At 48.1% G+C, this 22,374-nt stretch overlaps 3 protein-coding genes across 7 annotated transcripts; 2 read left to right on the forward strand and 1 right to left on the reverse strand.

The window, feature by feature from the left end:
- The first annotated feature begins 24 nt into the window (after positions 1-24).
- On the forward strand, positions 25-8,081 carry LOC6524967 (serine/threonine-protein kinase ATR). The gene is made up of 5 exons (XM_002100771.4): positions 25-319; positions 380-2,591; positions 2,644-2,937; positions 3,005-7,705; positions 7,764-8,081. Exons 1-5 carry the CDS (start codon positions 93-95, stop codon positions 7,887-7,889), a joined length of 7,560 nt encoding a protein of 2,519 aa, XP_002100807.1. The 5' UTR covers positions 25-92; the 3' UTR covers positions 7,890-8,081.
- A 90-nt stretch (positions 8,082-8,171) lies between these two features.
- On the reverse strand, positions 8,172-11,812 carry LOC6524968 (phospholipid-transporting ATPase IF). Its single transcript, XM_002100772.3, has 7 exons — positions 11,512-11,812; positions 11,326-11,451; positions 10,720-11,266; positions 10,248-10,662; positions 9,574-10,165; positions 8,724-9,516; positions 8,172-8,658 (listed from the first exon to the last, which is right to left on the reverse strand). The coding sequence occupies exons 1-7, from the start codon at positions 11,711-11,713 to the stop codon at positions 8,172-8,174; spliced, it is 3,162 nt and encodes a 1,053-aa protein (XP_002100808.1). The 5' UTR covers positions 11,714-11,812.
- A 1,683-nt stretch (positions 11,813-13,495) lies between these two features.
- Positions 13,496-22,215, forward strand: LOC6524969 (phospholipid-transporting ATPase IF). 5 transcript variants are annotated; one of them, XM_015190514.2, is made up of 10 exons: positions 14,792-14,964; positions 17,714-17,921; positions 18,002-18,127; positions 18,188-18,734; positions 18,800-19,214; positions 19,281-20,032; positions 20,095-20,591; positions 20,651-21,464; positions 21,525-21,851; positions 21,910-22,215. In XM_015190514.2, exons 1-10 carry the CDS (start codon positions 14,929-14,931, stop codon positions 22,121-22,123), a joined length of 3,936 nt encoding a protein of 1,311 aa, XP_015046000.1. In that variant the 5' UTR covers positions 14,792-14,928; the 3' UTR covers positions 22,124-22,215. The 5 variants fall into 5 exon arrangements, with proteins under 5 accessions (XP_015046001.1, XP_015046002.1, XP_015046000.1 ...); XM_002100773.3 differs by lacking the exon at positions 14,792-14,964 and adding an exon at positions 16,118-17,145; XM_015190515.3 differs by lacking the exon at positions 14,792-14,964 and adding an exon at positions 13,496-13,680 and having other exon boundaries at positions 18,800-20,032.
- The last annotated feature ends 159 nt before the right edge of the window (positions 22,216-22,374 follow it).

The following is a 22,374-nucleotide window of genomic DNA, read 5'->3' on the forward strand; positions in this document are numbered from 1 at the left end:
CACCAAAACATATCGATAATCACAATTGCCGCGAATGCCGGTTTTCGTAAACAAAGGTCGTGTTTTTGCGGGTTTTTAATAAACTTGGAAAAATGTCGACCCAACGGAAGGATATGTGGAAGTTGCTCTACAACCACGTGAATCGGAACGTAAGCAACTTTTCCGGGGTGTACAGCGTTATCGAAGACATATTGTGCCAGGAGCCGAGCCTGATAAGCTGTTCGTTGGTGCGGGAGCTGCACAACAAATTCCAGGACACGTTCCTCCTGTGGCTGCTCAACAAGCTGGCCAAGTGCCTCAGTGAGTCTCCAGATAGCAGGTAAGATTGGCCACAAGCATTGGGCGCCAAACTTATGACCCATTTTATTTTTTGTTACAGCGAGTGCATCAATCTGCAAAGGAAAATACTCAGCTCGTGCTGTTCCAATCATCCAAAGCTTTATGAACGCCTTGTACTGGCCTATGTGGAAGCCATCGAGGAGACGCACCTGCAGCTGAGTTCCCTGGACTTTGGCAAATTGTCTAATGAGCCAAAACCCACCATAACTGTCAGGATTTTCCGATGCGATGTGGAATGCCTGCAAGAGTTCGATCCGAACTGCGCCATCGAGGACATCAAGGTACTCCTTGAGCAAGCCGACATGTATGCCAAAAGCCTACTGGAGGTCCTCCAGCACGCCCATCACATTGGATACGCCACGCACGGCGACATCTTCTCGGGCAGCCTTCATCAGGCCCTGCTAATCCTCAAGGAGTGCGACATGGACACAAAACTGGCCAGCTTGAATTACTGCCACAGTGTCTTACGATCACAGTCGGCCAGCAGCTGGATAACAAATCCGGATGTTGAACATTATGCACACTTAACGCTAGAGGCGACGGCAATCATGTGGTCTGCGGTGGTCAAGTGGCTGGAGATGGGCTGTATGACGCGCCAGGAGTTGAAGCGTCTTAATATAACCACCAAGCTACTACTGGAAGTTATGCAGATGCGTGCTCGTCCAGCCCACCATCTTGGCTACCTGCTCTTGAACGAGATTCTTAGTTTGCCGACTTCCATTGAACTAGACGTTGGATTGCTGGAGACCTTAAGTTCCTATATTCAAGGCCAGCTAGAGCATTCGGTTGTACCATTGGAGCAACTGGTGCACTTGCAGCAGCTTTTGTTAAGCCATTGGCACTGCCACCCCACACATTTAGTGCCCTTATTGGCGCTAATGGGCTTGAAACAGGCTGAGATGCGCTCAGAAGTGGTGCAAGTCCTGACTCAAAGCCTCGTTCAAATCATGCAGAAGGAGGAGATATTGACGAAGGATTGGCAGAAACTGATTGCTATTTTACGTGGCTTTAGGCACTTGGAGCAACTCGTCCTGTCACAGAGTCAGCATAAAATAGCTGAACACGAGGGTCACATCGATTTCTCAGTTCTGGCCATGTTACCGCTGCAGTGTGAAATCATAAAGGTGGCGGATACCAACTGGAATAGCTTTTCAATGCAGTTGGTTGAGTTGGAATCAAGGTGCCCCTCAGACAAAAGGCACATATACCTGGAAATCTGCTCTCTTTTGATGCAAATCACATTTATTCGGCACTTTCTCAAGACTCAAACGCAACACCAGCTGCTGGCCATTCTTCAGCGTCATTTGGAGCTGTCCCACCTTTGCGCCATTCGCTTGGAGCCACCTTCTAGTGTACATACCCAAATGCAAGGCTTCTATGGCCAGCAGTACATGAGTCTTATTCAATCCGAGGAGACACAGGAGACGTTTTGTAACAACCTTTCTCTGCTGTACGTATCGGGTTTTATAAAGCCGGAGCAACTGATGAAAGCTCTGCCCACCATTATCAATCCAAGTGGACGTGCTCAAGTTATTCGACTATTGCTCTGCTCACAGCCAGGTACTTTAAGTGTCTTTAAAGTCCAAGATCGCATTGAGCTATACTGCCCGAAATGCATGCCACTGCCAAAGAAACTGCCTGGTACTTACCTCGGAAAATGCAAGCAACAGCTGCCATGTCCAGACTTTTCAAGCACCTCCCTCGAAATGATAGCAAAGGATTTTTTATTTCATCCCGATTTTTCATACATTGCCCAGCACCTGGATCTTCTCAGCCTTGAACCCAATGTGATTCTTGGTCTGCTGAGTGAAACGGAGGCACTGCAAAAGGTTAACATTAAGATCGTCGGCCTGCTGGTCTCTGCGATGCGTGTGCGTTCGTCAGAGTTCTTGGAAAAATTGGCCAACCTTGTCCTAGCTGCTATTAAAGCAATGCTAGAGAAGCCGCTAGCAGAGCAAAACGTACTGCAGCAAAGACATATGCTCAACGTACTGACCGCCATTGCTCACATGGAGGACGATGAAATCTGGCTCTTTCACTGGTTCAAAATGACGTTCTTCTTTTTGGTGCACACTCGCTCACTGGTGGCACAAGAAGCTGTGCTGGCGGCCACCGAGATGTGTGCCAGCCAGGGTCTGCAGACGATTCATCTATGGAACTGGTACAAGCGAGATGCTCTCGACCTCGCCGTTCGCCTGGCATTGAACGTTTATCTTTCGGATGGCGTACGCTTCACCCGATCCCTCAGAGCGGTGAGTAATTATATGAACTTTTTAGCACCAAATTTGACCGGTCTGTTTGCAGCTTACGAAAATGTTGGGATTCACGTGCGTTCAGGAGTTCACCTGCAAGTACCATCGCCTTTTGACGACCATGGTCCTGCCGCATTGCATTGTGAATCCGCGTTGCAAGGGTGTTTTGGTATTGATAGCCAAGCAAATGCAGAAACACATTGGCACCCTGTTCTCCATCTCGTTCTTGCGGATCTACACGCACGTCTTCCTGACCGAGGAACCGGAGCTGGCCAACAGTTGCATTGAGCTGGTGGTCAGTTGCACACAATCCAGCCTGCAACAGCTAATGAATGCAGATGTCAAGGTTGGCAGCAGTTTATTTATATTGTTTTTATTATTTTCTTATTATTTTATTTGGTTATCTTTTGTAGCAAACGGTGGCCGAGCTGCTTATTTATTTCAACCGGAACCCCACATTCGTTATGCGATCCTTCCAAAGCCTCCTGCAGTTATCAATCGGTTCCGTGGAGGAGTTGTCAAGTCAAACCGCCAATGCAGAGTTTGCGAATTTCATTGCTGAGCGTTTCCTTGGTGTGATCACCTACTTCGAGAGCTGCCTGAGCGAACCATCTTTTGAAAAGCCATTGAAGGAGGAGACTTTGTACAGTTTGGGCCAGATTATGCGATTCGTGGGCTCCCAGCATGTCACCCAGTTTCGATTCAAAATCATTGCCATGCTGAGTTTCGTTCACACCCTGCAGGAGCCACGGCTCCAGCGAATTTGTCTAAAGATCTGGCACATATTTCTGCATGTTGTAAATGTGCAGGAGCTGGGACCCTCGCTGGGCAGAATTGTGGCCACCTTGCAGCCGCTGCTGGCGGACAGCGAGAGCGTGAAGCAGGTCAACGATCTGTATGAATTTATAATCCTGCGCAATGCCTCCATGCTGGGCACCTTTATAACAGATCTGTACTTCCTAGATCGCATGGAGAATGTTTCGCCCTCCATTCAAAAATGCATCAGAAGGCATACATCACACCTAGACCTGAAGGGATTGGCGGAGGAGGAGGAGGGTCAACCGCCACCGTTGGTGGAGCAGTTACGTTTCCTACAAAAACACATAACCGATGAATGCCTCCAGGTGCGCGTCTATGCCCTTCAACATCTTGGCGAACTCTTCGGTAGGCGACGATCCCAGCTAAACAGTACGATTCTTAGTGAACTTCCGCTGGAGCCACTGCTTGAGCAGATTGTGAATGTTCTAATGGCCGGCTGCCAGCACGATGACAGCCAACTGCAAATGGCATCGGCCAAGTGCCTCGGAGAACTGGGAGCCATCGATGCAAGCTACCTGCCATCGAACTATAATTTTGCTAGTCCGCAGCAGTTGCCGCTCAACATTTTATCGGATGATTTTGCGGTTTTGGCGCTGAATTCGCTGTGCCGCGGCTATCAGTTCCAGCAGAAGACAAAGCATGTGGATAGCTTTTCGCTGGCCATCCAGGAGACGCTAGCCATTTGCGGCATCTCGCCCAAGGAACAGAAGAAGGTGCAGCTATGGCAATCGCTGCCTGCACGAATGCGCCAGGTCATGGAACCGATGCTTCATTCCTGTTACACCTGCGTTCATCGACCCAGCACCTGTTTGCAGCAGCCGCTCTTTGGGAGCCACTACTCTCACAACTTTTATGAGGAATGGGCGTTTCTCTGGGCAAGCCGATTGATTGACTACATCCCATCCTCGGATACGCGCCATCTGCTCAGCTCCTACAAGCCGTGCATCAAGCGGGATAGTAATATGCTAAGCACATTCTATCCGTACATTCTGTTGCACGCACTGATTGAGTGCACGCCGGAGCAGAGGAATCACATCCAGGAGGAGTTCATGGCGGTGCTGCAGGCAAACGAGGAAAGCTCGAGCTCAGTCAGGGGCCGCCAGGAACTTGGAGCCATTAAGGAAAACGCCTTCAAGCAATTCGAGTCTAAAAAGTACGCCGCGGGAATCAAGCCACTGGCAAGCAATTTGGTTTCGGAGCGAAAGGAAGATTCCAGTCGTGTTCCACGCTTGGCTGGCAAGCTGTGCGCTGAACTCTTGGATTTCCTGCAGCGCTGGCTGAGGGAGTGGCAGCGAATTCACGGCCGGAGCACCGGCGGAAAGCCACCAGAAACGATAGATCCTAACTACCGAAAGATCCATGAGTTTGTCAATCTGATACCCAAGCTATTGGTATCTCGCGCCAGCTACAATTGCGGCGAATATGCTCGTTCGCTTAGCTACCTGGAAAGCTATCTGGAGGAAGGCGAGGACAAGTCGAAAAGGCTGTTGGAACAATTTACATTCCTCGTTGAAGTGTACGGCTCACTCAGAGATCCCGATTCTGTGGAGGGAGCCGTGCAGGTTCGCAGCTACGACATGAGTGTGACGCAAGACATTCTCGTCAATCGGCTGGTGGAGCGGCAGCAGGACATGATCACCTCCTACGAGCAGCTGCTCTCCAGCACGGACCAGATGCAGCCGGATCACGTGCGCGCCATGATCGATGCCTACTTGAGGGACACCCCGAAAACAGCACAGCTAATCGCCGATGGTCTGTGGCAGCGACTATCCGATCAGTACTCCGATCAATGCTTTGCCGAGTGCAAATCAGAGTTACTCTGGCGCCTGGGCAGCTATGATGAGCTGGAGGAGCTGCAGTCCAACTGGCCAGCTCAGTGTTCGCAAGGCTGTCTTAAGCTGCGCAAGCCACTTACCACGCGCACCGAGTTCGACTCGTTGCTGGACGAGATGCGCGAATCGGTGCTGGAGGAGCTGCGTAGCTGCTCGGCTGTTCAGCAGCATTCATATGCTAATGCATACGATGCCGTGCTGAAACTTCACTTGGTTCATGAACTCCACTGCAGCCTGGAGCTCGTGGAGAAGCTCGAACAGGATCAGGATCGCGACAAGCAGGAGAAGCTAATGAAAACATACTTCGAGGACTGGCAGCATCGCCTCCAGGTTATACAACCGCAAGTACGCGTCCAGGAGTCTATATACAGCTTTCGGCGAAATATACTCGCCGAGCTACAACGCCGCCTGACACCACAGCGCACCCATTTGCTGCCCCATCTCAAGACGGAGCTGGCCAGAATCTGGCTGAACAGTGCCCAAATCAATCGCAACGCCGGTCAACTGCAGCGTGCCCAGCTTTACATACTCAAGGCGGCGGAGTACCAGCCCACGGGGCTCTTCATCGAGCGAGCCAAACTGCTGTGGCAAAAGGGGGATCAAGTGATGGCCATGAACTATCTGGAGGAGCAGCTGTCCATCATGCGATCGGGCTGCCAGGGCAACGTAAAGCAACTGGCACCGGAGCAACGGCATCTCTTCTTTCGCGGAAAGTACTTGCAGGCGGTGTATAGCGCCGAGTCCATGCACCTGTGCGCGGATGCAGTGCTGAAGTACTTCCAAGAGGCCATTGCTGTCCATCGGCAATCGGAGAGCTGTCACGTACAGATGGCGCAATTCTTGGAGAAGATACTCGAGGCCAGGCAGAGTGGCAAATCGGAGCACACTGGCGAGCGCGACGATATGCTGATCAATGTGATGGTCAACTATGCCAAGTCGCTGCGCTATGGCAGCGAGCATGTCTACCAGTCGATGCCACGACTGATCAGCCTCTGGCTGGACACCACCGAAACCTCCACCAACACAGAGCAGGTGAAGAAGATGAACGATTTGCTGACAAACTGCTGCACCGCACTGCCCACGGCTGTGTTCTACACGGTGTACTCCCAGATGCTGAGTCGCCTCTGTCATCCAGTTAACGATGTGTTCACCGTTCTACGTAATGTGATAATCAAACTGGTGGAGGCGTATCCGCAGCAGTCGCTGTGGATGCTCTTGCCGCATTTCAAGTCGGCCAAGGCGCACAGGATCAAGCGCTGCAAGCTAGTGCTCACCGACAGCCGCCTGCAGAATTCCACGTTCCAAAAACTGCTGCAGGACTTTAACTCGCTCACAGAGCGTCTCATGGATCTCACCAACAAGGAGGTGGCCCTGGATCGCACGTACAAGTTGAGTGACCTGGACACACGCCTCTCCAAACTATGCAAACAGCCAGAATTTTCCAACATACTGCTGCCGTTTGAGAAGTACATGCAGCCAACACTGCCACTAAATTCCGATTCCAATTCATCTGCGGTGCCGCATCTTTCGGCAAGCACATCGACTGCCAACTGGTTTCCCTACCAGCAGATCTACATCAGTGGCTTCCAGGAGTCTGTGCTGATCCTGCGCTCGGCTGCCAAACCCAAGAAGCTGACCATACGCTGCAGCGATGGCAAGGACTACGATGTGCTGGTGAAGCCCAAAGATGATTTGCGCCGCGATGCTCGCATGATGGAGTTCAATGGCCTGGTCAAACGATATCTGCACCAGGACGCACCGGCCAGGCAGCGGCGCCTCCACATCCGCACATATGCCGTGCTGCCGTTCAACGAGGAGTGCGGCCTGGTCGAGTGGCTGCCCAATCTGGCGTCGTATCGAAGTATATGTATGAGTCTGTATGCTCAGCGCAGGCAGGTGATGTCCACCCGAGTCCTGCAGAGTCTGGCTGTGCCGCTGCACGAATCGATAGAGCGCAAGCGAGAGGTCTTCACCAAGCAGCTGATACCTGCCCATCCGCCGGTCTTCCAGGAGTGGCTGCGTCAACGCTTCGCCACACCGCACAGTTGGTACGAGGCGAGAAATACCTACATTCGTACCGTGGCCGTCATGTCCATGGTGGGATATATACTCGGGCTGGGCGATCGCCACGGGGAGAACATCCTGTTCGCCGAGGGCAACGGCGACGCTGTTCACGTCGACTTCAATTGCCTGTTCAATCAGGGCGAGCTGCTGACCTATCCGGAGGTGGTGCCCTTCCGTCTCACACAGAACATGATCGTTGCCATGGGTCCGCTGGGCGTGGAGGGCAGCTATCGCAAGTGCTGCGAGATTACGCTGCGTCTGCTCAAGCAGGAGACCAAGACCCTGATGTCCATCCTGCGGCCCTTTGTCTACGATGTGGGTGCACAGACGCGGAATGGCGCCGCCACTGCCAAAATCACAAAGGATGTGCAGCGCATCGCCGATCGCCTGCAAGGACACGTAAGTACAGTGCCTCAGCTATGTTGTTTCAAGCTAATGAATGCTTTACTTCTTGCAGGTTAAACGCCAGCAGGCGAACAGCATTCCTCTCTCGACCGAAGGACAGGTGAACTTCCTCATTAACGAGGCCACCAAGGTGGACAACTTGGCTGTCATGTACATTGGCTGGGGAGCGTTTCTTTGAAGCGTTTCTCTGTTGTTTTTATACATATGTATAAATGATTCATGTTGAATTTATATAAGTCAGGGAAAGTAGATATGCACAATTATTGCCTCGACTGTTAATTGTTACATATACATGCTGTTGCATTTGACAATAATTCGTTCTGTTACACAAGTTAAAAAGCACATACTTAATTAAATACACCTCTGTTAACTGTTTTGTACAAAGCACTAGTATTAGGAAATATTCACAAACTGTCCATCGAATTCATTGCCTGCTTTATTAAAATCATTTGTAAGTGTCTTAGACTACTGGCCCACTCTTGGGTGGCACCTTCCTGTACATATCATTAACGACCTTGATAACAAAGTCGGGCAGCAGGCAAGCTGCCGAGCAAATGATGGTGAACAGCCAGATGGGAAGCGAGCTGAGGAACTGGTTGTAGACATCGTACAGCTCGCCACTGGCGTACAGGTTGTAGAGGTACGTGGTCAGCATGAAGGCGGCAATGGAGGCGAGGATCATGGCAAAGTTGCGATAGGTCATGTAGCGGGCAACCAGCAGCAGTTTCAGGTTGCCCACAATCACGATGATGGTGATGAGCATGGTGCCAAAGGTCTGGAAACTGGCCGTCTGTCCGCCATTGAAGAGGACATTCGCATCGTTGAGCATCGCGTAGGTGAAGTAGAAGATTATAAAGCACTGGACAAATCCGTTGAGTATCCACAAACTGAAAACTCCCATCGAGGCTTGCCTGTTGTGCGCTAGTGGCTTGTATAGCTCCGGATGACTGTAATGGCAATGGAACTGGGTAAGATGATGCACTTGTGTTATAAGCAATATTCCCATCCTTACCTGAGCAGTGTCTCCTCGCTGTAATCCTTATCGGAAATGGCCAGAACCGTGAAACTGAACGAGATATAGACGATGTCGAAGAGCCAAAGATACAGCGAATTGTAGACATTGGTGGCGGAGTATAGATCGTACACCTGGTAGAGAGCCATGCACCCGGTGATGATTATGTTCTTGTAGCAGTAGAAGAGCACCAGGAAGGCCAGGCGCTGTGAGTTGTAGTGCCCATGGACGAGCAGCAGGCGGCGCAGCATTTCAAAGCGGGCAATCGCAAAGTCAGCACATCGGGCGGCTTGTTTTCCCTCGCGACCCGTGATCCCAATGCCAATGTGCGCCTCCTGGATCATGGACACATCGTTGGCGCCGTCGCCAATGGCAGCCGTAATGTGCTTCTTGCGCCGCTTGATCAGCGTAACAATCTCGCACTTTTGCAGCGGACTTAGGCGGCAACAGAGTACCGCGCGGCAGCGCAGGGCAAGATCGGCAAACTGACGTGGTGTGTGCGCCAGCAGGGCGGCTATAGTGGTTCCATCTATAATCAGCACCTCCGGATCGTCAACGCCAATCATTTCCAGTCGTGCCAGGAGCTCTGCTGGCTCCGTCATATTGATGATAAAGTGTTGCTTCGATCCCGGCGGAATGTGGCGACAGGCGAGTCCAATGTTGTAGGCCGTTTCCACTTTGTCGCCGGTGAGCACCCAGATCTTTAGGCCAGCCGCTTGCAGCGCCTCTAGGGTCTCGCCCACGTCCTCCTGCAGTGCGTCTTCCAGGGCAGTGGCGCCCAGCAGGTCCAGCTCTGTGGAGAGTTAAGAATTCTTACTGCTGAAAGTGGACCATATTTGCTCCTGCTTACCATTCTCGACTGCTTCATAGCACTCTGATATTAGTTCGTTCCTGTTGCTCAGCTGGGTGTTGGCATTCCGGTAGAGCTCCTCGAAATGGGTTAACTCTGCATCGGTCAGTGTGCGTCGTGCCACTGCCATGGTGCGCAGCCCATTCTGGGCGTACTTCGTTATTTGGGCGTCCGTTTGCTCCACGAGAGGATTCGGCTTGCAACGTGGAAAGATGGCGCTCTCCGCTCCTTTTGAGTACAGCCAGATTGTGCCGCTCTGATCCCTGACAATGACGCTCATCCGCTGGCGCTCCGAACTGAACTCCAGAATGTGCAGTCTTTGGAACTGCAGCTTCTCTGCGCTCGGATACCGGCAGATGTGGAGGACATCATTCCGCTGACCCTCATACACTAGACCCAGACTGGCACAGCCCTCGAGGAGAGCCTTCTCATCGGGACTGGACGCCTGGTAGCGTTCAACAATGTTCCTGCTCATCAAGCGACTGCGTTCCGACACGGATTCCGACGACTCCAGAGTCTTCTCTCCCACTTCCTGGAGCACTTCTACCGTGTGGCACACGGCCAGTGCCTCGAAAAGCACTGCTGCATCAGCCTTAAAAGGAAGGCGAAGTAAAAGGATATTCTCTTCGATAGTAAAAGGATATTTGCTTCGATAGAAGAAATGCGGCACTTACATCGAGATTTTGCAGTTCAAACGTTTCACCGTTGCCCTCTGCAATAAGTTGGGTATTTTGGAGCTGATAGTTGATATTGGACACATAGCAATTGACGAACTTCATGAGGTTCTTGGTGAGTGTGCCTGTTTTGTCGGAGAATAGAATATTGACCTGACCCAGTTCCTCGTTCAGATTGGACGCGTTGACGCGACATGGCTGATCGGTATCCTCATCGTACAGATGCAGATCATTGTGCATGAAGTGCATACCGAATATGCGATACACTTCGATGTTCATGTACGCGGAAATGGGCACCATGTAATTGAAGAGCAGCAGAAATGAGAGGAAGTCCTCGAAGATTTGCCACGCAGAATTGAAGTTTGTGGGTGGCCCCATATACGGCATGGTGGGCACAATCTTCGCCTCCTTATGACTGCAAAATAAAAACAAGATTTAAAAACAAGATCTCTCATTCTAGATATACACCCACCGTTCGATGAGATACAAAACCACCACCACCACGATCATTCCCACGATGAGGGCCACCATGAACCGGTTGATGTACTTCTCGCTGGATGCCGACTTGTTGCCGGTGTAGCGGCTATTCAGCTGCAACTTGGTGTGCATGCCGGTGTAGATGGCACAGCCCACCACCCGCTCGGTGCTCTTAACTCGGACACCGCGCAGGAGCAGATTATCAATGGTCAGGGGCAGGGCGTCGGCAGGGTCATTCGTCCCTGTCCTCAACTCCAGACGGCCATTGAAGCTGTAGAGATCAGCGGTGGAGGGTTCGCACACAATGTTATCCCTGCCCTGCAGTTCCTGATGCACATAGTTTGTCGGCACGCAGATGGTCTTCAAATTTGTCTCTCCATCCAAATTGGCCGTGGTCACGTAGCACTTGCGATCCGCACTGGACGATTGAAGCAGTACCAGATCACAGGGCACATCCCCGTCGTTTCGCACCACCACAAGATCGCCTGGCACGATGTACTGCGAATCTATGACTTCCTCCTTGCCGTTCCTTATGACAGTTACTAGATATGGAGAGAGCAGTGTTTATTAATCAATACCCAAGCTAAATAGATTTCCTTACCTCTCGCTGTATTGACAAGTTTATCGCTTTTCGCTCGCGAATAGTCCTCCAATCCCTCTTTTAGAGCCGTAATGATCATGACAAAGAGCAGCGGCAGCAGGGAAACCAGTGGCGATATTGTTTCATCTAGTTGTTAAAATTATTGTTAAATAATTGCCCCATTGCCGAACCGCAAACCGTACTTACTTACGAAAAACGATACAATTGTGATGATCAGAAAGTAAAAGTAAACGGCGCGCCTAAACTGCTCATAGAAGTTGAGGGGCAGGAAAGTGAACCATGTGTATTTGGTGGTTGTCACCCGGTTGAGTGGCTTCACTTGGCGACTCTCGATGCCGCCAATCCTAATCCGCAGCGGATCTGCGGACTTCTTCTTGCCAGCTGCCATTTTTACCAGTGTTTAATGAGCTAATGCTGCCTTTCGGAGCAGAAGTTAGACTGAACTGTAGTTGGCCCACTGAATTAGCCACATAAATTGGCCAATGATAAAGATAATGTTCCATTCCCGGCCACTTATATAAAACCCATTTTGGCTTCCAAGTGGCCCTGTCACAATGGGTGTCCCATTGAAAAGTAAGGAACTCTTGTTTCCGTCGTTTTCGCCGATGACAGATTAGTTCAACCCAAGTTGTGGCTATAAGATTAGACGCAATCGTATCATGTCAGATTAATAATAAAATTGAATTTTAATATTGGCTGGCATGTCTTTGATTTGGCCATTTCCTTTAAACACGTCCCACTGCTGTAAGCATTCAAGATTACTTCACAGCAATTGTGATAGCGCTTTTCCTTTACTGATTATTTCTATCGCCTGCCTAAAATTCGCATATCTAATCCAGCTGATATCGGTTTACATACTACGCTAATCACCGCTCTAATCAGCGAAGCACTTCGATTATGGCACTGCCACTTGGCCACTTTTAATAATAAATGGAGATCTTTGAGCTCTGGACTCCCTGCTCCTGTGCATTTCTAACAAACCATAGACCCGACTAGACGATATCCTCTAATAACTTATTGTTTGTTAACAGCTTAAAAGCTAACAACTTAAAGCTTTTGCTCAAGTTGAAATGGTTTACCTCCTCTGGCAAAACTAAAATACTTATAAACAATTTGCATTTTTCGTTTATTGCAATTATATTCAAAATTAACAGTTCGTCAATAAATTTGAAATACACTTAAATTTAACATTAATAGTAGGATTTACCTGCAATGACAAGTGTTAAATTGGCAAAATATTAAACATGTTTGTAGCTTTAGATATGTTTCAAATATTACTCATCCGCCATGTTGGCTCATTCTTAAGATCGTTGCCTCTATACTATACCCATATACCTTTGTTTACAATATAAAACATACTGTTTTCTAAGGTGTGATTGCAGCAAGGCCTTAATAACTCCTTAGAAATCCAGCTTAAATCGAAATCGAAGCGTAGAAAGGACTCTTATGGTCTTGATACACAATGCTAGTTCCATTTGCATATAGCTTACCTTTGACTCATCGCGTGGCCAGTGATAAGGTGATAAGGTGATAGGGTCATGGGACATTCGCATTTGCATAGACAATGCAGACTTGTTGGGCGGGATGAGTGAGTGAGTCAAGGTGGAAGTTGGAAGTTGCACGGTTTCAGATAGGCTTGTCCGTAAGCCCCGAGGGATATGTGTTCGTTTGTGGAGTCCGCTCAATGCCGAGCGATAAGATATTGCTATCGACATTATCTCTTCGACGGATGGCAAACCCGCGGGCTTATTCGCTCGCGAGAGCGCCATGTGAAAGGGGCTACCAATAAAACAAAAAAAAAAACAAAAATACAAATAAAAACAGCTAAGAGAGCAGCTCTGAGGATCGTAGGAGCCATCATGGCGTTACCAACTATTGGAGAGTGCAATGCACTGGCTGCGAACTGGCTGGAAAGGGATATCTGAAAGTTGGTAAGACCCCGGTGCGATATGGGTACGGTATGGGTTTGGCTATGAGAATAAATAAATACATTGTATGTGTATATGAATATGAATATGAATATACATGAACATGCATGGAAAGGTCCGTCAGGCTGTGAATATATGTACATATGTATGTATGGCGACTTTGTTAGTGGTATCGGTATCAACAATTCTTCGACAGTTTGCCGATTGATCAGTTTGCGCGTGGAAGGTCTCTCTTTCCTTTCGTTTCGGTCTACAATAATCTATATATATATATACAGTAGTCTATATATACGATATCTGTGATCCCTAGCGATCTTATATATACTATTTCGCCCACTAAGCTCGCCGTTTGTTTACTCGTTTGTTTGGCTCGAGGACCTCGGAGCACTTCAAACTCTTCAAACTTATTTAAGTCACCAGAAACATGGTAGGTTTGCCCATCGCAGAGATATCACAAAAAAACACACATCCTGGCATTCGTTTATTTTTACAATTTGCACAGTTTCATATGAATTTGGGTAACGTGTGTGTGGATGATGAAGTTTTAAAAAAATTCAAAACCAAGTTATTAAGTTTACAAAACTATTTGCAATACTTAAGACCTAATGCGCTAATTAAATTGTGAAATACGAGGTGGTAAAGCCATCTTTCTCCAGTGCATGTGGCCTTTGAAGTGATAAAGCTTTGTGATAAAATTACTCCCCCTCGAAATCCGTATCTCTTATCGAAATTTATGGACCCTAAAATGACGAGAAGATGTTGAGTTTGGCTAGAAATTTACCTCGATCATGGTGACGAAATTCTGCATTGTATATCCAACATACATACGAGTATGTGCATATATATCTATTGCTCGGCGCTACAGTGAACCCAACCCAAGTGGGAAACATGCCATCCAAATGCCGCTCAAATGTACCCCGATTAGTCAGCTGAGGTGCTCGGCAGCCCAGATATACCCATAATCTTATCAGTTATTTTTTTGGCAGTCTACACATAGGCGGTTAGATATGGGTGCGTTTCGCTGCTCCAGAGAGCTTCATACTGGCTGTATTCTCAAGAAGAGAACACTATCGCCATATACTACTGGCTGAGGATATGGATATGGGATGATGGACCCGCTACTCCGGCACGGATATCAGTTTGCCACACGGAGGCTCTATGCACGTGCACGTTGCTCGTTTGTGAACCTAACAACCAAAAGACTCGAATGCCAATGCATTCAGCCATCTGATAACTTAACTAGCTAAACAATCATATAGTAACAATGCAACAATCATGGTAACTCGATGGAACAATACTAGGCCCACCTCGGAGAGGATTGGTCTATCCTGAAGGCGAGAGTGTGCGAGGTTCGGCTTTTACAGAAACGAAACTGATCGGAAATACCTTACTCATCGGAATCTAGCAAAGAGATTACCTGGCTAGTCGGCTATTGGTTTCAAATAAAAAAAAAAAAAGAAAAAAGCAAAAAAAAAAAAAACTGTTATTACCGATAAGCAATACGACGAATTCGTGGTAACGAAGTATTTTAGAGAGATACAGAAATCGGTCAGTTTTAGTCAGTTATGCTATTGTTTCGCGTCGGTGTCACATTGTCCCCAAATTGCCAACGTTTGTATATGAACCTCGTGAGGATTTAGGCCCCAATCGCAGTGGATAAAATCAAGGCAACATCATGGGCAAGTTCTTCGAGAGACTTTTTCAGAAAAGGGTGAGTCCTCCGGCACTTTGGCCACTCCATGTTGTGTAATATCGACAGGGAGAAACAGAGTGAACATTGTTAAGGTTTTCTTGTGTGTCAGTTATGTGAGTGTGTCGCCATATCCATCAACGAATTTCTATATATTAGATAAGCGGCTATAAAGCAACGTCGTTTGTCGATATGCGAGTGAAAATGAGATAGCGTCGCTTAGATAAAGTGGATTGCAACTTTATTAAACTTAGAACTCTAAGTGTGTTGAAAATCCAGCGTCTTTCAAATTGCTTTTTAATCTACCCCAATGGTTGGTTTTTCAAAATATATTTGGGTTATACCCTTTTTTAAGCCAGCTGATCGAGTTTTATGGTCATCGTGTGAGTCATTCTTCAGTGCACAGAAATTACGTATACGACGTGTTGGCTTTGCGCTGTTATATTATTTAAACAATTTATGGGAAAGCTTACGCTCTTTGGAATAAGAATCTCAGAAAATGCCCATTTTTAATTGCTCAAGGGAGTATTTAAAAACTGTTTGGCAAAACTTAATGGAAAACTTCCATGTTTAGCAGGGTAATACGTAAAAGTGAGGTGTTTGTGAATTAAAATGGGGTTTGTTTTGAAATAAAAAGACTTTATCAGTGCTTACGTACTACATTAACTCATTTTGTAATCTATCAACATTACGCTTTTCAATAGAACTCATTTTTATTAGCTCTAAAGATAAACAATGGCTTTCGAGTACCTAACAAGCACATAAAGCTATGTTTTCTAAATATGAACTTCCTTCTGTAATAATGCACAAGTTGAGTAAAAGTTGTTTAATGAGAAAGTCAGTGCAAGATCTTAAGCAATTGAATTTGATGAGATTTGATTTGAGTGGGACGTCATCGAATTGACAATACGCCAAATTAACTATGCACTTTGAACCTATTAGTTGCCGAATGTGTGAATGTCTGAATGCCTGAGTGCCTGAATTTCATCGTGTGTCGGTACATGGCAAACTTGAACTGGCGACGTCAATAAGTTTTCGAGCTTTTTATTGGATGCCCGAAGCTGAATGTGAAACTGAATGTGAAGCTGCGCCAGTACGACCGATTTTTGAAGCTGTGAATGGGGAAATGGAATGGGAATCGGAATGGGAATGACTATGGCTATGGGTATGGGTATGGGTTATGGGTATAGGTATAGGTATGGCATCCGAATAGCCATAGAAATGCAGATCGAATTCTCAGTGTGAGAACGGCTTTGCACTGGCGCACATCAAGCGGCTCTCTCGCGATCCACTAGTTTTTAAACTACACATAGAATGTATCTCGGAAGGACATTGAATGTTGTGATATAGTGAATAGATACGCAGTGTGTGTGTGTGAAGTACAAGTGGAGTGGATATTCTAGATATTATCTATGTAAATTCGTATGCAAATACGCACTGATATAAAGTACAAAGCTATCAAATACAAAATCAATGTGTATAACTACATGTGTGGATTCAATGGTCGTGGATGTGCACCATAGAACTGTTCAATTGAAGTGTTAAAATTGCCCACTTAACATCGTTTTAAGGTTATACACTTAAGTGTGCTGAGAAAAAGTCGATAAATATACAAATGGGTGTATGTGCATTAGGGTGGACCGTAACGTTATTGGCTACTTGGCACAGTGCTTAGACTCCACTTCGTTTTCAACATTCTAACATATCTAGTTAGATAGTTAGATTTGTGAACAAAAAAGCACCCATAGATACGTACATCATAGAGGTCCGCTCCATTGTGCATACAAGAGCTATGTGCGATCGAATGTCGATGAATAAACAATAATTAACAATAGCCAAATAGCAGGTGTTTGAAAATGTGATTGCCCCAAAACGCGAGAATTGTCGTATGCAATAAAAAACAAAATAAAAAAACAAGAGAAAACAAGAAAAAGGAACAACTATTTTCCCTCATCCGGAAAAATCAGAGCTACCGGCGTGAGTCTGAGGCAAAAGCTTGGTGAGCGATGATCGGGCGCGTCAGTGGTCACACCGCTGCCAAGTGCGCCAATCCTAGAATGAGGAACCATGAATCTCTTTGGCCATGACCATCTGAGCGGATTTCGACGCATTGATCGGCTAGGAGACCACCACCGCCAGACACCGTGGGCCGATCAGGAATCCTTTCATCTCAAGGACGCCTTCCTTTGGAATTGGCATAAGGTGTGTGTGTGTGGTTAATGAAACGAATACTCCCCAAAATGGCACTTTCCCATTACTTATTGGTCACTACTTGGAATTATCAGTTTTGAGTTTAATGTAGCGATTCTTTGCTATAAGATTACATCTGGCTTATGTGGCGTATGCGTGATATTTACTTAAGTTGCTAGGCGATTGCGCAAGCTCTTCACCAACAAAGTACATAGTATAGTGCTGTCATTTTTTGCTCTTTTGTTGCTAAAGTCGTTAAAGTTTATCCCTGAAAGAATTGATATTCTGAGCATCTCTTCAAATTACAATTTAATAGAATATTCGGTTAGTTAGCCGCTTTTCTATCGATCTTTTTAACTGTAGCTTGCTGCATAAACAACTTTTTCTGCCGGAATAAGTTAATTAATCTTAATAATAAACATTTTAAGGAATTCGACAATCAATGCCATCAGGCAGTGGCCAAAAATGGACGCTGATTCACTAGCAAAACTCATAAATACTTCGATAATTCGAGTTCTTATCTCTAGAGGTCTACCATTTGTTGTTCCTTGTCATTTATTTATTATCAATTATATTCCAGGGCTCCAGAGTTAGTACAGCAAATGATTGGCTGCAAATACAAATCGGTGGCCCGCAGGATGTCAAAAAGAAAAGGCCAAAGGGCCAGAATCGCATCAAGTCCACCAAATACACACTTATCACATTCCTGCCACAAAATCTACTGGAGCAATTTCGCCGCATTGCGAATTTCTACTTCCTGGTGATGACAATTATATCACTTTTAATTGGTAAATAATACAACAAGTTTATATTACACTATTTCTTATATATATATATATATATCTATTTCATTTTTATTTCATTTCAGATAGTCCAGTGTCGCCGATGACCTCACTTTTACCTCTAGTATTTGTAATTGCTGTGACCGCTGCTAAGCAAGGATATGAAGATATCCTGCGATACAGAACTGATAATGTGGTCAATTCTTCGCCAGGTGGGTGAACAAATAAACTATGATAATACCAATTAATTAATATATTTCTTAACACTTTAGTTACTGTCATCCGCGATGGCAAGGAGGCGATAATCAAGTCGCAGGACGTGATACCCGGCGAACTGATCGTCGTGGAGCGAGACTGTGATGTGCCGTGCGATCTGGTGCTGCTGCGTTCCACCGATCCGCATGGCAAGTGCTTCATCACCACGGCGAACCTGGATGGGGAGTCCAATCTAAAGACGCTGATGGTGCCGCGTGATCTGCCCACCGTCGATCTGCCGGAGATGCACAAGCTGGGCATGATCGAGTGCGAGAGTCCCACCACCGATTTGTATAGCTTCAATGGCAAGATCGAGCTGAAGGGCGGCGATGGCCGTGTGCTGCCCCTCTCCGCCGAGAATGTCCTGCTCCGCGGATCGCGGGTGAAGAACACGGAGTGCGTCATCGGTTGCGCCGTCTACACGGGCATGATCTCCAAGCTGCAGCTGAACAGCCGGCTCACCCGGAACAAGAACGCCTCCAGCGAGACGTACATCAATCGCTTCCTGATCGTCATTCTACTCGCCCTGATCGCCATCGTCACCCTGCTGTACTTCCTCAAGAGGTTAGTTCATACTCCTAAATTCATAATCGTAAATTGATTAAATAAACAATCTATTTCATATACAGGTACAACGAACTATTTGTGATACCCAAGCTGACCTATCTGGGGGATGCGACGGATAGCTACAGTGTGAAGCAGTTCCTGCAGGACTACCTGTCATTCCTCATCCTCTTCAACTACCTGATACCCATCTCCCTCTACGTGACCATCGAGCTGCAGCGCGTCATCGGCAGCTGGTTTATGGAGTGGGACCTTGAGCTCTACGAGAATGAGACCGATCAGCCGTGCGTGGTCAACACCTCCAATCTGAACGAGGAACTGGGCCAAATCAATATACTGTTCTCGGATAAGACGGGCACGCTGACCAAGAACGAGATGAACTTTCAGCAGTGCTCCATAAATGGCAGCAAGTTCCACTTCAAGAAGACGCGGCTGGAGGATGAGGAGACCAAGGCGCTTCTGGACATCAATAGGTTTAACGTAAGTCTCTTGTTACACCCTATAACTTCGATGCCTTTTCTAAATGTGACCAATGACATCCTGCAGGCCAGTCAGCGTGTCTTCTTCCAGGCGTTGTCCATATGCCACACTGTTCAGGTGGCCTCCGGATCTCTGGAGGAGGCGGATGCGGGCACGGCCAAGCGGGAGCCGGTGACGGCCATCAAGTCGGGTCCGCCGGAGATGTACTCCATTTCGGACATCACCGAGGAGAGCCACAACGCTAGTCAGCAGAGCGAGCTAAATGTGAGCCACACCATCGATAATTCGGTGTCGGCGCATCCCAATGGCGTCAGTTCCACGACCACTTCATCCGATGTTAATCCACTCTTGGTTTCCGACGACGGCTATGGCGTGGAGCGTCGCAAGCGTCCGGTGGTGGTCAAGAGGAGTCCCAACTTTGCGCGCTCCAATCGGATGCACAATGCTGCCGCCAGCGACCAGAATGTCAGCCAAACGGACCTGAATGTGGCCACCAACGGTGTGGCGGATGCCACACCCAACTTTCGACCCATTTCGCTGCAATTCCGACGCTCCACCTCGGAGAAGGATCTGCAGCAGTCGTGGGAGGCGCCCAATGGCCAGGCGCCGGGTCACCGAAGGGCCCACTCCTATGGCGCACCCAATGCCTACCTCACCAGCCCGGTCACCGCCAGCACTCCGCCCGCCAGCGTGCTCTTCCGCTCACCGAGCACCACCTCCCGGGAATCCTACGCGGCGCCCACCTTCACCCGACAGCCCACCATTCTGGTGCGGGCTGAATCCCAGCGCCGGAAGAACGAAATCCGTGACTTTATCTTGTAAGTGAATCTTAGCTAATCATTGGAGAAGCATCCTAATCCCTCACCATCCCTTTCCGCAGCACCTTGGACTATCAGGCGTCCAGTCCGGATGAGAAGGCCTTGGTGGAGGCGTGTGCCAACTTGGGCATGGTCTACACCGGCGACGATGACGAGACACTCCGTGTGCGCATTGTACCGCCGCACATGGACTACAAGCGACCGTTTGCGAAGCCCAGGGAAGAGACCTTCCAGCGGCTCCATGTGCTGGAGTTCACGTCGGATCGCAAGCGCATGAGCGTGATTGTCCGGGATACGGAGGGCAGGCGATGGATCTACACCAAGGGTGCCGAGAGCTATGTCTTTCCACTGTGCGCCAACAGCTCAGCGGATCTGGTCACGAAGACGGATGCGCACATCAGTGATTTCGCTCGACTGGGATTGCGTACACTGGCCATTGCCAGGCGGCTGATTGGCGAGGAGGAGTACCAGGACTTCCTCGTGGAGCTGGCACAGGCGAACAGCTCCCTCGAGAATCGAAAGCAGCTCAGCGAGGAGTGTTATGCCAAAATCGAAAGCAGTGAGTATTAGTGCTTAGCTTTCAAAGGCCACGTTATTTAATTTGTGTTTCTTGCAAAGATCTGGATTTGCTGGGTGCGACAGCGGTGGAGGATGCCCTGCAGGACGACGTGGCCGATACGTTGGTGTCCCTGCAGGCGGCTGGCATTAAAATCTGGGTGCTAACGGGCGACAAGGTGGAGACGGCTCTGAATATAGCCCTATCCTGTGGGCACATACCACCCGATGCCAAGAAGTACTTCATTGTGGACTGCAAGAACAGGGAGGAGATGCTGCTCCACCTGAACGCCCTGGACCGTGAGATCATCTTCGGGATTGGCCAGCAGTGCGCCCTCCTCATCGACGGCAAGAGTTTGGGCGTGGCCTTGGCCGAGGCCAGCTCGGAATTCCGGGATGTGGCTGTCAAGTGCACGGCGGTGCTGTGCTGCCGCCTCAGTCCGCTGCAGAAGAGCGAGGTGGTGTCACTGATCAAGTCCTCCAATGAGAACTACAATACGGCCTCCATTGGCGATGGCGCCAATGATGTGTCCATGATCCAGGAGGCCCATGTGGGCATTGGCATCATGGGACGCGAGGGCAGACAGGCGGCGAGATGTGCGGACTTTGCCTTTGCCAAGTTTTGCATGCTCAAGCGACTGCTCCTCGTCCATGGACACTATCACAGTGTCCGATTGTCGCTGCTGGTGCTGTACTTCTTCTACAAGAACATCGTCTTCATGGGCATCATGTTCCTGTTCCAGTTCCACACACTGTTCTCCTCGTCCTCCGTCTACGATTCGCTGTTCCTCACCCTGTACAATGTGATATACACCTCGCTGCCCATTCTGTTCATCGCCATCTCCGAGAAGCCATACACCGAGGAGAAGTTGATGAGGTAACCATGGCTCTGCTATATATCTTAAACTAAAACTAAACTAGAACAACTTGATTATAGAACACCACAGCTGTACAAGAAGAACACGGACAACAAGCAACTCCACTGGCCGTACTTCCTCATGTGGGTGCTGTTTGCCATCTACCACAGCGTCATCATATTCTACTTCGCCTTCTGCCTCTTCTCCTACAACAACGTGATCCTGAACTATGGCCAGACGGTGGCCTTCTCCTGCTTCGGCACCCTGCTCATGTGGACGGTGGTGGTGGTCGTCAATCTTAAGCTGTGGCTCGAGTCCATGTACCTGTCCTTCTGGTACATCTTCACCATTATCATATCCATTGTGGGCTTCATAGTGACAACGGTTATCTACAACGTAATCAATCTGTAAGTGCAAATGTTCCCATTTCACTTTTAATATAATATGGAATATTTAATATTCCAGGGACTATGACACGGACATCTACTGGGCGTACAACAATCTGTTGGCCTCACTGCCCGTCTGGCTGTGGATCACATTGACCTGTGTGGCCTGCCTGGTGCCCGACTATACCATCCGAATGCTCCAGCGGGCGCTCAACATCAAGAGTTTCAGCATATTTCCCGGAAAACAACGACAACTTAAGATGCGCCAAAAGTTCGAGTCCACATACTTGTAATCGACCAAGCGATAGGCTATAGTTTTTATACCCCTAATTTATTTATTTCCCTATGTATACACTCTTTTTTTTTTGTTAGATAAACAAATTTTTTGTTGAATCTTGCTTATTGTTTGATTTCTGGCCACCTCAGAGGCAGGAAACTATCTCAATTTTCCTAAAAACAGAACCTTGAAATCGTATGCTATCAACTGGAAGTACAACATGTTATGCTGATAACATTTTTATCATAATCTCGGCGACTTATTGAG

This window comes from Drosophila yakuba, chromosome X (assembly GCF_016746365.2).
Source record: "Drosophila yakuba strain Tai18E2 chromosome X, Prin_Dyak_Tai18E2_2.1, whole genome shotgun sequence".
Taxonomy (NCBI): Eukaryota; Metazoa; Arthropoda; class Insecta; order Diptera; family Drosophilidae; genus Drosophila; species Drosophila yakuba.